The 14,300-nt window shown below is 48.3% G+C and overlaps 1 protein-coding gene across 1 annotated transcript in view; it reads right to left on the reverse strand.

The window, feature by feature from the left end:
* Nucleotides 1–14,300, reverse strand: part of CASP2 (caspase 2) — a 149,821-nt gene that overhangs the window by 120,161 nt on the left and 15,360 nt on the right. The window contains exons 2-4 of the mRNA XM_069650303.1: nucleotides 12,367–12,511; nucleotides 9,888–10,055; nucleotides 881–959 (exon numbers count right to left, since the gene is read on the reverse strand). Of these exons, the coding sequence (XP_069506404.1) occupies nucleotides 881–959; nucleotides 9,888–10,055; nucleotides 12,367–12,510 (391 nt within the window). The 5' untranslated portion in view covers nucleotide 12,511. The remainder of the gene's footprint in view (nucleotides 1–880; nucleotides 960–9,887; nucleotides 10,056–12,366; nucleotides 12,512–14,300) is intronic.

A 14,300-nucleotide genomic window follows, 5' to 3' on the forward strand; every position in this document is an offset into this window, starting at 1 on the left:
ATCCTTCGCTCCCCGATCTGCCTTTGAATGACAGCTGACCAATCACGTTGTCACGAAGGCTAGAGCGTGCATGTTTTTTCGTTCCCGTTAGTAATCTTCATTACTCGTGTCCTCTTCCTTGTCCCAGTACTGCCCTTGAATAATGTGTAAGCGTATTTTTCCTTGATGGGTTCCACTAGGGAGGTATCACAACAGTAGATTGTGGTACTTGGTGGAGGGTACAGAGAAGGTGTTTGAGTAAAGGTGGGAGGGTTAAAGGGGTGCTGCGTTCTCTCTATGTGGTCACTGCCCTCAATGGGGGGGGTCTCCCTCCCCATGAGGTCCTCCCACCGAGAACCACCCTAAGGGAAATTGGGTTGCAGCCCCACCACAGTGGCCTCATGGGGGATGGAGGTCTTCCCCATTGAACCCAGTGGCGATACCCCCGGATTCATCAGACTTGCTACACGTTGTGAACTGTCATACCCTGCTACATGCTGTGTACCGTCATACTCTGTGTACTGGCATGCCCCGCAATACCCCCCTATCACTGATACACCCTGTAGCAGGGTCGCTGTCACACGCACTGTCATACACTGATACGTAACATGTGCTTTCAGAACTGCTATATTAAGTGTACTTTCTAAACCTGCTACACCCTCAATGATCAAAGGGGTTTGGGAGGAATTCATATGTAAAGCTCACTTGTGATTGGTTCCTACACAACGGGAGAACAAATTAACCTGCAACCAGGGCAACACTAAAAAAGGGTAGGAGGTTGAGGGCTGTGAGAAGGACCTTTTTTAAGAGCACCATTTGGCTGATCCGAGATGACCCACTTCCTCTATGCTTCATCCGCAACCTGTTCAGATGAAAGGAAACTGCTGCTGGTCCTACTCACCTCTCCAGCACATCTTTTTTGCAGAGGGTTGGGTCTCCTGAACGGACAAGCGAGGGCATGTCGTGCAGTCACTGGAACGCTGCAAGGACAAGAGGAGATAAAGTGAGAAGGATTAAATGGATGAGAACATCAGAGTTCCTCCCATCCCAGAGGCCACTTTCTCCAGGACCCCCATTATGTTCCCAAAGCCCTGCAAGCGTCCTCAAGAACTAAGGATGGTCCTTTGAGGCCACAGTCCACGAGGCTGTTTCAAGTCCAACAAAGCATCATCCAAACAGACACTACAGTCACAGAGGCCAACGATATCCACAAATTGTCTAATGTCGCCAGAGGCCTTAAAATATCTACAGGTCCCACTATCATGCATAAGACACCACCCGTCTACCATAGACACACTTCAACTTTATAGGCCGCACTACAACAGAGAATACATCTCCCAGTCCACCACAGGCCCACCTAAACTCCACAGCCCCCACCAAATACACAAGACACCTCCCCGTCCATCCCAGACACACCTAAACTCTATAGGCCCCACTATCATACACAGGACCCAGTCTACGAGAGACACACCTAAACTCTACAGGCCCCACTATCATACACAAGACCCAGTTTACCAGAGACACACCTGAACTCTACAGGCCCACTAACATACACAAGCATAAAACACCTCCATATGTGCCACAGACACACTAACATACACCTCACCTGCCACGGCATACACTGCCTTCACTGCAGACCTACCTAAAGACCTCCTTATCCACCACATTCCCTTTGCCACAGACACACCTAAAGTCTAAAAGCATCACGAACATGCAGACGCCTCCAGGAGTGCAGGCTCCGTGCCCCATAAGTCTCTTATAGCCAGGAATCACTGACAGCTGTCAGTGCATCTCTCCATCATCCTCAAAACCTCAGTACATTAAGAGATGTCCCATCAGCGGAGTCCTGCACTACAATCCAGAAACGCTGGACCACCATAGGATTCTGTCACGGGAGATGTAGAGGTACACTTTTCTTATTTATTTGGCATACGGTTTTGACAGATCCCAGGAAGGGGGGGGAGGGGAATCAGGTTTTAACAACTCAACAAGGCCGTCTTTACCTCCATGCCCATGAGCCCTTCCCCAACTCCCATACATCAGGTCGACATCCTGGGCTGAAAGAAATCACTCAGTCTCTTATAGTCTCCTGTACTCCTCTGACCTTTGCGGCACCTTTCTTGGTTATTGTTGTAGTGACCAGTAGGGAGTGTTGGTCCACCTGGACTCGCCTAACTGGCAGACCCACCGCGTAGCCTGTCAAACCTGAGTCGGTGCGCAGCAAGAATTGTACAGATGGCAAGACAGATTTCAAGCTTCCCCTCTTAGTGATAATAAAGAAACTCGGCAGAGCGCATTCAAGGCATTTGGTCATAACCATAGGCCTCGCCAACACCACTTTCCAATGTTCTTTAGGACCGAGGTTTTCGTGGCAATCTCTTGCTCCCCACCCTTTTCAGTTACCAACTCTCACTGTCCTTTCCCGTCCACTTCGTCCTCTTCCCTTCCCTACTATGCACGTCCTCCCCTGCACTGCTTCACAATGCTCTCCCTTGCTCCCCCTCGGTCCTTCCATTTTCCCTCTCTTCTTCTCCACTGCAATCTCCCTCTCCCTTTCGATGCAGAATCGAGCAAGAAAGGTAGATAGAAGAAGAGTGTCCCTGAACAGAACTCTTCTGTACTTCACCAAGCTTAGCTGCACTTGGTACTGTGTTTGGGTTCTGAGGGCAGATACCGACCTTCTGACAATTTCAAATGAAAATTCAATCTGTCTCTTGGATACCTTGCCCACCCATCTATGTCCCAGGGATGAGCAGGAACTGTGCTCCAGTAGGCGATGTCCTACTTGTGAGGATTAGTTTTGCAGACAGCAGTTTCTGGTAAAGCAAGAGGGCAGAAGGAGGAGACTGACACAGGTGGCATAGAGATTGCTGCAGACTTATTAGTCATGAAAATAAAAATGAAACCTAACTTTCCCTATCCCTAAGAGGTGTTTCCCTGCCTCAACTAAAGCGCTAATGGATCTGTCAGAATGTCCTTGTAAATTAAAGAGTCCACAGTCATGTGTCAAAATCTCCAATTCTGTCCCTCACGCTATAACTAAACTAGAAAGTTGTGTCAATGTTCCTGGACCTTGAGGTAATGACTCCCTTCCCCTGGTCCCAGGATTCCACAAATAAAAGGACTGTCAATACTATAACACTCTGTATCAGAAGGTTCTGTTTCTTCGCTCTAGGGGGGAATGACACCCTTCCCCTGGATAAACTGTTTACAACACAGTACTTGTCTTGCCAGGGAGAATGACTCCCTTCTCCTGGCGTATGATTCCATGGTCAGCTGTCTCAATTGTCAAGAGAATGACTCCCTACTCTCGACTGTGGTTTTTCCTTTAACCTGGGGGATTGACTCTCTTCCCCAGGCATCTTAGCTTTTTCTTGTAGATATAGCACTACCAGGAGAAGGACTCCCTTCTCCTGGTATCTTGGTTTCACATTCACTTCACAGTGTCTGCATTCCCCTGGTTTCCTTTGACTTGTTCTAAGGTTTCACAGAAATACCAATTAGGTGTTGGGAGGGTCTTTGACCCAGGCTTCCTCCAGCTATGGCCCACTGGGTGTACGGTCTTACCAAATACTGCGACTACAAAGAAGACTTGTATCCCTCTCTTGGTTCCAATGCATGTCCCACACCTGTAATTCTCTATTCTTGCACTTTGGCAGACTTGGTTCACTCTGCTGCCAAGAACTGCCACAAGGAAGACGTTTGTATCTTTCTAGTGCCTTGTGCGTGGGTTCCAGACCTGTATTCTCTAGTTGTGGGTTTTAGGCCTAAACCTGACACATTGTCAGGTCCCAGCTCTTCATTTCTACAGGAGTGACGATAGCCCACCAGATCCTGCAAGCCAGACCATCTTTAAATTACAACTGCCAAGCTAGCAAACTGAAGTGGAGGTGGATAAAACAACAAAAACACAGGTCTCATCTCCTGGAACCGCCTTGGAATGAATTATAGATAGGATGACCTAAAATAGCATTAACTCTTTATCTTTCTTACAAACCATATAATGAATTTGCTTAAAAAGCCCTTTCAGTACCTGCTGGCCATGCCTTGTTGCAGATAGGCACTTGTAGAATTTTAAATAAATTGCTGTATTGGTTTCTCACGGAAGACTTCTCTTTGGGAACCACTTGAATTCAGCTTGCATTTCCTTTTTCAATTAAATCCTCATTAACTATATACACTTCCTGAGCATGAGAAGAATATTCGTTTTTAACTTATAAAAAGTTCACAGATCACTTTTAAAACTAATCATTCTACTGCTTCCTGCCCTTGCCTTCATCTGCGCTGCCTTGTGCGATTCCAAAAAAGATTTAGCTGGTTCTCTGCAGTGCCGCGCTGACTGTAACTGACGCGGCTTGGATTCCTACAAGCGTGTTGCCTCGTTTTGTTCCTAGCTTCACTCACAAAGAACATTAAAGTGCATAACGTCATGCGCCCTGCAGTCCTTTACTCTAGTGTCAGTCGGGCAATGTACTTCCTCGCACTGACTCGCAGGGAAACGTTCGGAGCGCAAAGTATGATTACCCTGACAACCTGAACCACGCTAATAAAATATACAAGTACCCGCACTACCATTCGTCCGTGTGCCTCTGTTAATTCAAGTTTAAACATGGGCTAAGAGCTTCCTTTCACATTTAACAGATTCCTTTTTCATAGCAGTTCATAAAATAAGATTCAATATTCAGTATATACAATCGTTGACTACCTTTTCAACATTCACGCTACACGCAGTCATTAACTAGAACTGAACTTCAAACATAAAATTTAACGGTTGCTTTCTTAACAGTTTTCTAGGTCTGACATAAATTCACTTAACTCTCAAAATGCTGCTGCTGGCCTGGTTTCCTTTCACGGTCACTTCTTCAGAACTTCATAAGGCTTTTTCTTTCCTCTTACTTTCAGCAGCAAGGTCTAAGCTTCTCCGATTACTCAACTGACCCAGATACTGCTTCTCCTTGAAATGTCCCGAAAGGTTTTCTTTCTTGTCAGAGAACCCAAAGTTCCAAATTTACTGGAGCTCAAACTGCTGTGACCTGCTCTGGGAATAACTTGAATGAAAGGCAGTTTAGAATGCTAGACAAGATTCCAAACTACCTCACACTCTCTTTTGGCCAATCAGGCTGTTAAAACAGAGTCTTCATCTTGCCTAGGGGATGCACAGGTTTCCTGAAAGAGAGTGAACACTGTGTATAATAAAAAAACACCACACAGCTTTCCATTGACACTAATAATAACTCCCCCCTTCTATTTCTAAACCTAGCCATAGACAACCTGACTCTCCTAGACCCCCTGGTTGAACGTCTTAATAGTGAATTGTGGGTAACCCTGACAGTACCCCCCCTGTAAAGCCCTGTCGCAGGGCCTGGTTTTTCTGGTCTTGGGCGATGAAACCGTCTAACTAATCTTGGAGCGTGTACACGCTCTACTCCCTCCCAAGATCTTTCCTCTGATTCATAACCCTTCCAATCCACTAGATACTGCAGTTTTCCTCGAACGGCTCTAGAATCTAAAATGGCGTGAACTTCATATTCATTTTTGTCATCAGAAAACACTGGACCCAGTAACCCACATAATCTAGTGTCTTTTCTACAGATATTTAACAGATTAACTTGAAAAGTAGGATGCACCTTTAAACCAGGCAGCAACTTTAGTCTGACCGAAACTGGTGAGTAAATGTGTTCAACCTCAAATGGTCCCATGTAACGAGAGTAAACTTTTCCTTCCCTTCCAAAGCCAAGTTCTGGTAGAGAGCCATACCTGATCTCCTACATGGTATACAGGAGCTAATCTACGTTTTCGGACGGTGAATGTTTATTAACTCAATTTACTTTTCTTTAAGGCTTGTACCGCCCTCGTTGACTGATTGCTCAAAGTCTACTCTCAACATCTGGTACATCCACCGCTTCCAAAACGATCCCTCTCAGAAACATTTGGTGAAATCCCTGACACACAGTTTGTGTGACACCCCAGCGTCTCCTTGCCCCTCTGCTTGGTGCTGTCCCTTTACCCCCTCCAGCCTTCCTGTACGATCTGTTACCTTGTTTCGGGTCTCCATACCTTGCAGGGACTTCCTGGGGCTGAACTTCGACTCTCGGTTTCACCAGGCTCTCTTCGGCTGCTTGCACAATTGTCTGGCGCCTCCGGGTGTCGTGCTGCTCAGCCTCACTTCTTTGAAGCCGCTGACAGCCCTGCTCTTTCCGAGCCCTTCAAGAGCTCTTGCGATTCCCTGCCCGTGTTCCACCGTTCAGCGTTGGCTCCCACAAAGGATCGAAATCTCCCACCCTGGAGATTCCCTGCACCTGCTGCTTCCTTCAGGAGGGTTTAACAACATGCTTAGTCTGCCGTCGCTTTTTATCTCAGGTTCCTCAATGTGCTTTCGTGGACAACTAGAATGCTCAGCTTGGTTCTTCATAGTTCTGCACTTCCTCCTCGTCTGAGTCCTTAACACAGACACTCTTGGGAAGACTGGACTCTTCTTCGTCCCAGTAGGTGTTATACTGATGGCCCTAAGCATATACATTGGGACATTAATTATTGTGTCGGGTTGTACAGTGCAAGTGATGGTGTAAGGTGGTTATACTGTGTTCTCCCTAGATGGTAGTCTTTGTCCCCAGAGGGGGGAGTCTCCCCTCATGAAATTCTCCCGCTGGGCACCACCCCTGTGCACCACCCTCAGGGGGACTATCGGGTAGCGGCCTCACCACCCTGGCCTCATGGGAAGGAGCTCCACCTCTGGGAGAAGTTACAATATCTGAGGAATAGTCACATACTTGGACCCTGCGCAATCTGGCTTTAGACCGCTTCGAGGAACATAACCCTCCCTGGTGTCTGTCTGGGGAGACAGAAAAAGAACAGCTGATGCAGAAGGCTGCGCTGTACTGATCCTTCTTGACCTCTCTACCACCTTAGATACCATGGATCACCCAATCCTCCCGATAGGCTACACTCACTAGGAATCAAAGACACAGCCCTCTCTTGGATCTCCTCTTTCATCTCTAATCATTCACAAATCATGCTCCTCCACCCATTCACTTCTACCTCGCGACCAGTAACAAAAGGGGTCCCACAAGGAGCATCCTCATCTCCCCTGCTCTTCAACGTGTATGTAAACCCTCTGCCCGCACTCATCCTCTCCCACAATCTCACCTGCTACAACTACGCAGGCGACACGCAGATCATCCTCAAAATTCCAGTCGCCAGGCCCCAACCGTCCAGATCTTTCACCATGCCTCTCGAAGATGGACTACTGGATGACGACCAACCACCGCATCCTCAATCCTGGGGAAACGGAAATCCTGGTCTGTGGGAAAACATTGCTCCTCCCCCAACTTATTCCCTGGCCGCAATCCCTAGGGACCCCACCGCCAACCTCCGCCTTGGTTAAAAGACTTGAATGCACACTGGACACAGATATATCCCTCTGCCAACAAGTGAACTCTGTTTCCAGAACCGGTTTCTTCCACTTATGCATCCTACGGCGTATCTTCCTTACTTCACCTATCCTCACTGTTTTTCCGCCATCATCTCCATTATCCTCTCCCACGTCGACTACGCAAACTGCCTTTACCTAGGCGCCCCAGCATTTCAGCTAAGGAAACTGCAAAGAATCCAAAATGCTGCAGTCGCTGCTCATTAACTGATCTCCCAAAGAGCAAATCAGCTGCACACCAAAAGTCCTTCATTGGCTCCCTATTGGTCGACGAACTACCTTTAAAGACGTGTGCATCACTCACCAGACCATCCACAAGACCGGCCGGAATTCCTTCAAGACAAAGTCACCCACTACCACCCCTCAAGGACTCTCAGATCTGGCGCAGTATCTTTCCTAGTAGTCGAACAGTACAACTACAGCAGACTCGGCAGATCCTCTTTCTCCATCCAAGCACTGACTATCTGGAACTCCCTACCTCTGCACATTCGCAACATTGACAATCACCCGGCATTCAGAAAGGCAGTGAAAACCTGGCTTATCCCTCCCTCTACCGATAGGCGCACATAAACGCGGACCCAAACACAACAATCCTATCTGCCAATTCGCAGCGGCACACCGTGACAAACTCTTCATTCCCACACACAACAAGACTCATACCCACCAATAACCCACGGATGCCAGCAGCGTTCGAAGCGGCACACTGTATCAAACTATCGCCCTCCCTCTACCCCGGCCCGCCAATCTTCTGGGCCCTCTCCCTCTGCTCAGACTTTCGTTCCAGGGAGACCACGAATACCGGCACTAGTCAACTGCAATAGACCAAGAAGAAGAAGAAAGCAGTCGAAATACAGCCAAGGCGACAGTACATATTCCTTACACCACGCCTGTGGACACAGGCCACAGCCACCCATCCATGCACCCTAGAATGCAGCAACGGCTATGCTATTCCGGCCTAGCAGCACACAGATGTCCACATTGAATACCCCGACGTACCTCAACACTTCTGTCATTAGTATATAACGACAATCAAAACAATTTGGTTTAGCACCAACAGCAGCTGATCTCTGTGCTGCTTATTTTTGCCTGGCCAGCTCACCTCTACCCTAACCCGGCAAAAATGCACACAAGCAATTCAAGCTTTTAGAACCTCCTGCACATGGACTGCGGTCACTGAGGGCGGTCCAATGACAAAGTGCATTGAGGCCATATAAATGGAGAAAGGGTACTATATTAAGTGACAAATACAATACATACAAGATATATGGTTTGAAGCTAGCAAGTAGAGGAATACGCTGCCTGAGCGGACCAGAAGAAGCAAATAAATAGGAAAATGAAAGAAAAGAAAAAATGAAAAAAGGATGGAACGCAATCAATGGAAAAACTGCAGCAGTAGTACTGATCACAAAGAACACAAGAGATGAGTTCTAGTCCACACCAACCAATAGGAAAAGAATGAGGCAGGTGCCCACAGGTATAGGGGAAAAGGGCATTGCGACATACACACGTATGCATGGTGAAGGGATACCTGCACCTTCGGTTAACAACTATGAGAAGCAGTTTCCAGTCCTGACAAACAGGCCACACATACGTGATGCCAAGCAAAGAGCCCAATATGTAGCAGGGAACCCACTCATTAGGAAAAGCAAAGAGAACCACAAACACCAGACTGGGATCTATAAGTCAACATAGTTCCTCTGTTGTATACCTGCATGTGGGGGTTGTTTGTACTAACTGTTTCAATACAGCACCAGAGATAGAAAGGTTTGCTTCAATCCTGTCCAGAAGGTCTATTGCAGTCAGGTTGCTCTAACAACTCTTCCCTTCCTAAGACAGCAGTCACTCCTGTGCTCGGAAACCAGTCATGCCGTTTCTACTATTCCTCAAGAACATTCACCTCCCACTGGAGATCTGCCTTTGTGCCCACACCTTCCTTTTCCTTAAAATGGATGCTCCTCAATGGCACGTTTGCACAAAGCTTTACTGTGCTTCACAGTAGCAACGGCTTTGCTGAAATGTAGGTAGATATTAGGCTTTGTGAGCTCCCACGATTCCTCTGGTTTAGAAGCTAAAAGCCCACGTTACATGTACCTCATATAAATAAGCCCACCTGAAACCGGTCAGCCCCTGTGACAGCTTTCAAGAAACTGTACTATTCTTTCTCACACTGTAACCACACCAGACACTCGCACCAGAATCTCCACTACTGCCCTAAGTATGCCGCCCTACACCAAGAGCCCCATTTAAATTGTCAGCGCCCTCAAACCCCAATATCCACACCCAACCAACGCTCAGAACATCTTCCATTCAACGGAGCCTCATCTTACCCCCAAAGTACTGCATGCTTCTCTGAACCTACTCGCGCACTGAAGTTCCTGCTAATCTCTAGCAGGTAGCACCTGCCCAGATACTCGCATCTCCTACCCTCACCGACAGAGTGCCATTGACACCCATCGACCACGAGCTTGTGCCACCTCACCCTGGTGCCTTTCTCCACTTGGTTGTCAATGGCAACCTGCAGCAGTGTCTCCAGATGCTCCTGTTTGGTCTCATGCAGGGCGTTGCAGAAGGCTTCAAATGCCCGTGGCCCCCGCTTGGGCAGCAGGGTTAGTAGCTCAATGTTCTGTTGGAAGCTCCCCTTCTTGGCCTGGAAGCCAGAAATAAGCGGAACAGGGAAGAATTACAGAGAGTACAGAGCAAATGTTCAGATGCTACCCTGTGCTGGAACACAAGTAGCAGAGTCTCAGCAGCATCATCATGCACCCACACCACCAGGGCAGGAGGAGCGTCCAAAGCATCTAAATCTTCCCTCATAACTAAGCATGATCATGCACCCACACGACCAGGGCTAGAGGAGCGTCCGCATCATCCAAAGCTTCCCTCAAAATCGAGCATGATCATGCACCCACACCACCAGGGCTAGAGGAGCGTCCGCATCATCTAAAGCTTCCCTCAAAATCGAGCATGATCATGCACCCACACGACCAGGGCTAGAGGAGCGTCCGCATCATCCAAAGCTTCCCTCAAAATCGAGCATGATCATGCACCCACACCACCAGTGCAGGAGGAGCGTCCACAGCATCTAAAGCTTCCATCGTAACTAAGCATGATAATGCACCCGCACCACCAAGGCAGGAGGAGCGTCCACAGTACCTAAAGCATCCCTCATAACTAAGCATGATCATGCACCCACACCACCAGGGCTAGAGGAGCGTCCGCATCATCCAAAGCTTCCCTCAAAATCGAGCATGATCATGCACCCACACCACCAGTGCAGGAGGAGCGTCCACAGCATCTAAAGCTTCCATCGTAACTAAGCATGATAATGCACCCCCACCACCAGTGCAGGAGGAGCGTCCACAGCATCTAAAGCTTCCATCGTAACTAAGCATGATAATGCACCCGCACCACCAAGGCAGGAGGAGCGTCCACAGCACCTAAAGCATCCCTCATAACTAAGCATGATCATGCACCCACACCACCAGGGCAGGAGGAGCGTCCACAGCATCTAAATCTTCCCTCATAACTAAGCATGATCATGCACCCACACCACCAGTGCAGGAGGAGCGCCCACAGCATCTAAAGCTTCCATCGTAACTAAGCATGATAATGCACCCGCACCACCAAGGCAGGAGGAGCGTCCAAAGCATCTAAATCTTCCCTCATAAGTAAGCATGATCATGCACCCACACGACCAGGGCTAGAGGAGCGTCTGCATCATCTAAAGCTTCCCTCAAAATCGAGCATGATCATGCACCCACACCACAGCATCTGAAGCTTCCCTCATAACTAAGCATGATCATGCACATGCACCACAAGGGCAGGAGGAGCGTCTGCACCATCTAAAGCTTCCCTAATAACTAAGCATGATCATGCACCCACACCACCAGGGCAGGAGGAGCGTCCACAGCATCTAAAGCTTCCATCGTAACTAAGCATGATAATGCACCCGCACCACCAAGGCAGGAGGAGCGTCCACAGCACCTAAAGCATCCCTCATAACTAAGCATGATCATGCACCCACACCACCAGGGCAGGAGGAGCGTCCAAAGCATCTAAATCTTCTCTCATAACTAAGCATGATCATGCACCCACAAGACCAGGGCTAGAGGAGCGTCCGCATTATCCAAAGCTTCCCTCAAAATCGAGCATGATCATGCACCCACACCACCAGGGCTAGAGGAGCGTCCGCATCATCCAAAGCTTCCCTCAAAATCAAGCATGATCATGCACCCACACCACAGCATCTGAAGCTTCCCTCATAACTAAGCATGATCATGCACATGCACCACAAGGGCAGGAGGAGCGACTGCACCATCTAAAGCTTCCCTAATAACTAAGCATGATCATGCACCTGCACTCAGAGTAAGAAGTGTGTCACCTGCCTCCATAGCTTCCCTCATAACTAAGCATGATCATGCACCCACACCACCAGGGCAGGAGAAGCGTCCACAGCATCTAATGCATCCCTCATAGCTAAGCATGATCATGCACCCACACCACCAGTGTAGGAGGAGCGTCCACAGCATCTAAAGCTTCCATCGTAACTAAGCATGATAATGCACCCACACCACCAGTGCAGGAGGAGCGTCAACAGCATCTAAAGCTTCCATCGTAACTAAGCATGATAATGCACCCACACCACCAGTGCAGGAGGAGCGTCCACAGCATCTAAAGCTTCCATCGTAACTAAGCATGATAATGCACCCACACCATCAGAGTGGGAGCAGCGTTCACAGCATCTAAGGCTTCCCTCAAACTAAGCATGGGCATGCCCCCATCCCCGCACACCCAGGTTAAGAGTAGCATCCACAGCATCTAAAGCTTCCCTCATAAGCAAGCATGATCATGCACCCACACCACCACGGTAAGAGGAGTGTCCACAGCATCTAAAGCTTCCCTCATAACCAAGCATGATCATGCGCCCACACTATCAGAGTAGGAGGAGCGTCACCTACCTCTATAGCTTCCCTCATGACGTAGGTGATTATGTCTTCCGCCACCAGAAACTCCAGAAGCTCAGTCAGTTCCAGCTGCTTGGCCAAAGGCAATCTGTTCTTCTTCAGGACCTCCTCGTGGACCTTCTGCATTCCCCCCAGCATCCTGTGGAGGAAGCAGGTATTCAGCATAGATGCCACTGTCTGTAGACAGACAGGTTTGCTCATCTCGGGCAACCGTCTATCTTCAAGCAACAAGTGAAATGTTTACCCTCTGTGGGAGCAGCCATTAGGTTTAGGCCCTGGTGGGTTTAAGGGGTACTATGCTGTTTTCCCTGGGCACTGATTCTTGTACCTGCAGACTCACAGACAACAAAGAATTTCCTTGTCGCTGACACTTTGATATCATTAACCCATATATACAAGTATGTAAACAGCTAGTATGCACCAAAGACCGCTCTACTCGCACCAATGAAATAGGAACGAGAAGGAGGGGCCTACATGAAAATCGTGATAAGCTTAGGACGAATTTGCTTCCCTCAACGAAACCCCTTAATTAACGGCTGGAGGGTCAACATAGCCCACTAAACACGTAGGAGCAGGTTATCGATCAACCAGAAAAAATCAAGCTGACATGAGTGCTGGACAGTTCTACTGCTCCCCTGAAAATACTAAGCATACAGGTTTAGATTTCTCTCAGAGCTGTGGTGAAATAAAAGGTCATGGGATCTAGTGAGATGCAAACACTGTAATCATGAGAGGGCAGGTCTACGCTCCAAGGTAAGCACTGGCCATTGCCACAGGGGCCCTCACAGATTTGTCACCGCAATTCTAAAGGGTTGCTCTCCACTGGCTCTGGAAGTGCCCCGAGATGATACAGCTTATTTAGCGCAAGATAAACTCATGTGTGCCATCTTTTTGTTCTCCACATAGTCCTGTGTGATGAAGCCACATGCAACATCTCAAAGAGGGGGTGGGGGGACTGGGAGGCCTGTGTAATCTGTAGGAATGTGCATTCCAGGTAGGAAACCACTATATAGATAGTTGCGGCTAATACTGTGCAACCCACAACCCTAAAGGAAACAGCCACAAATCACAACTTCTGGAAAGACTCTTGTGGATTTGCCAGTGTAGAGAACAAGGGGGTTCTGGCAACGGGAAAGAGGGCGACGATATGCAAGGTTTGTGGACCAGGTTCTTAATTGGGCAGAACCTGAGGTTAAGCCCTGGATTTTATCCCATGTAGGAGAAAAGGGAGACAAGCTTCTCTATCACAAGACAGAGAGAGAAGGTCGGCCGGGAAGAGTGGAGATGCTGGACTTGTGGGCAGATAGTCTGAGCTGCAATTAGGTAGCATCCAGAGCCCAACTAAAAAATTGCAACGTGCCAAGAAAAATCTCCAGCCAACAGTCCCCACCCCCATCTAAGCCCTAAAGTACAGATGAGCTCAGGAGTGCAAGGGGTTGAGAAAAGCGTGCCAAATCAGTAGAAATATATAAAGGGTCATGGCTTGGGCTGGCAGCAGCACTGCGAGCCCAGGCGATGGCGGAGGCCTGAAGTAAGTGGAGGACGACAAATCGGGACAGTCGAGGAAGGACGAATGAAAAAGATGTAGCAGAACAGTCGGGACTCTGACATAAAGGTAGTGCCAGAAGGGGTGGGGGGATTGGGACAGATTGGGAAGGGGTTGAAAAAGCAAAAGGGGAGCTGGCAGGCAAAAGAGCAGAACAATGCAGAGATGAAGGAGGGGTGAATGGAGAAAGCAGAGGCAGGAAAAGAGCAAAGCAGAGGCCAGGAAGCAGGAAATAGGATAAAAAGCAGAATGAAGAAAACAAAAAGATAGGACCGAAGAAAAGGAGGAGCAAGAAAATTGTTAGGGAGAATTCTCATAAATGGTTGATTTCCCTTACTTAAAGAGTCCCCCAGCAGCTTTGCTGGATTTCTAGGATTTCTTT

This window comes from Ambystoma mexicanum, chromosome 3p, assembly GCF_040938575.1.
Source record: "Ambystoma mexicanum isolate Mex_15411 chromosome 3p, UKY_AmexF1_1, whole genome shotgun sequence".
Lineage (NCBI taxonomy): Eukaryota > Metazoa > Chordata > Amphibia > Caudata > Ambystomatidae > Ambystoma > Ambystoma mexicanum.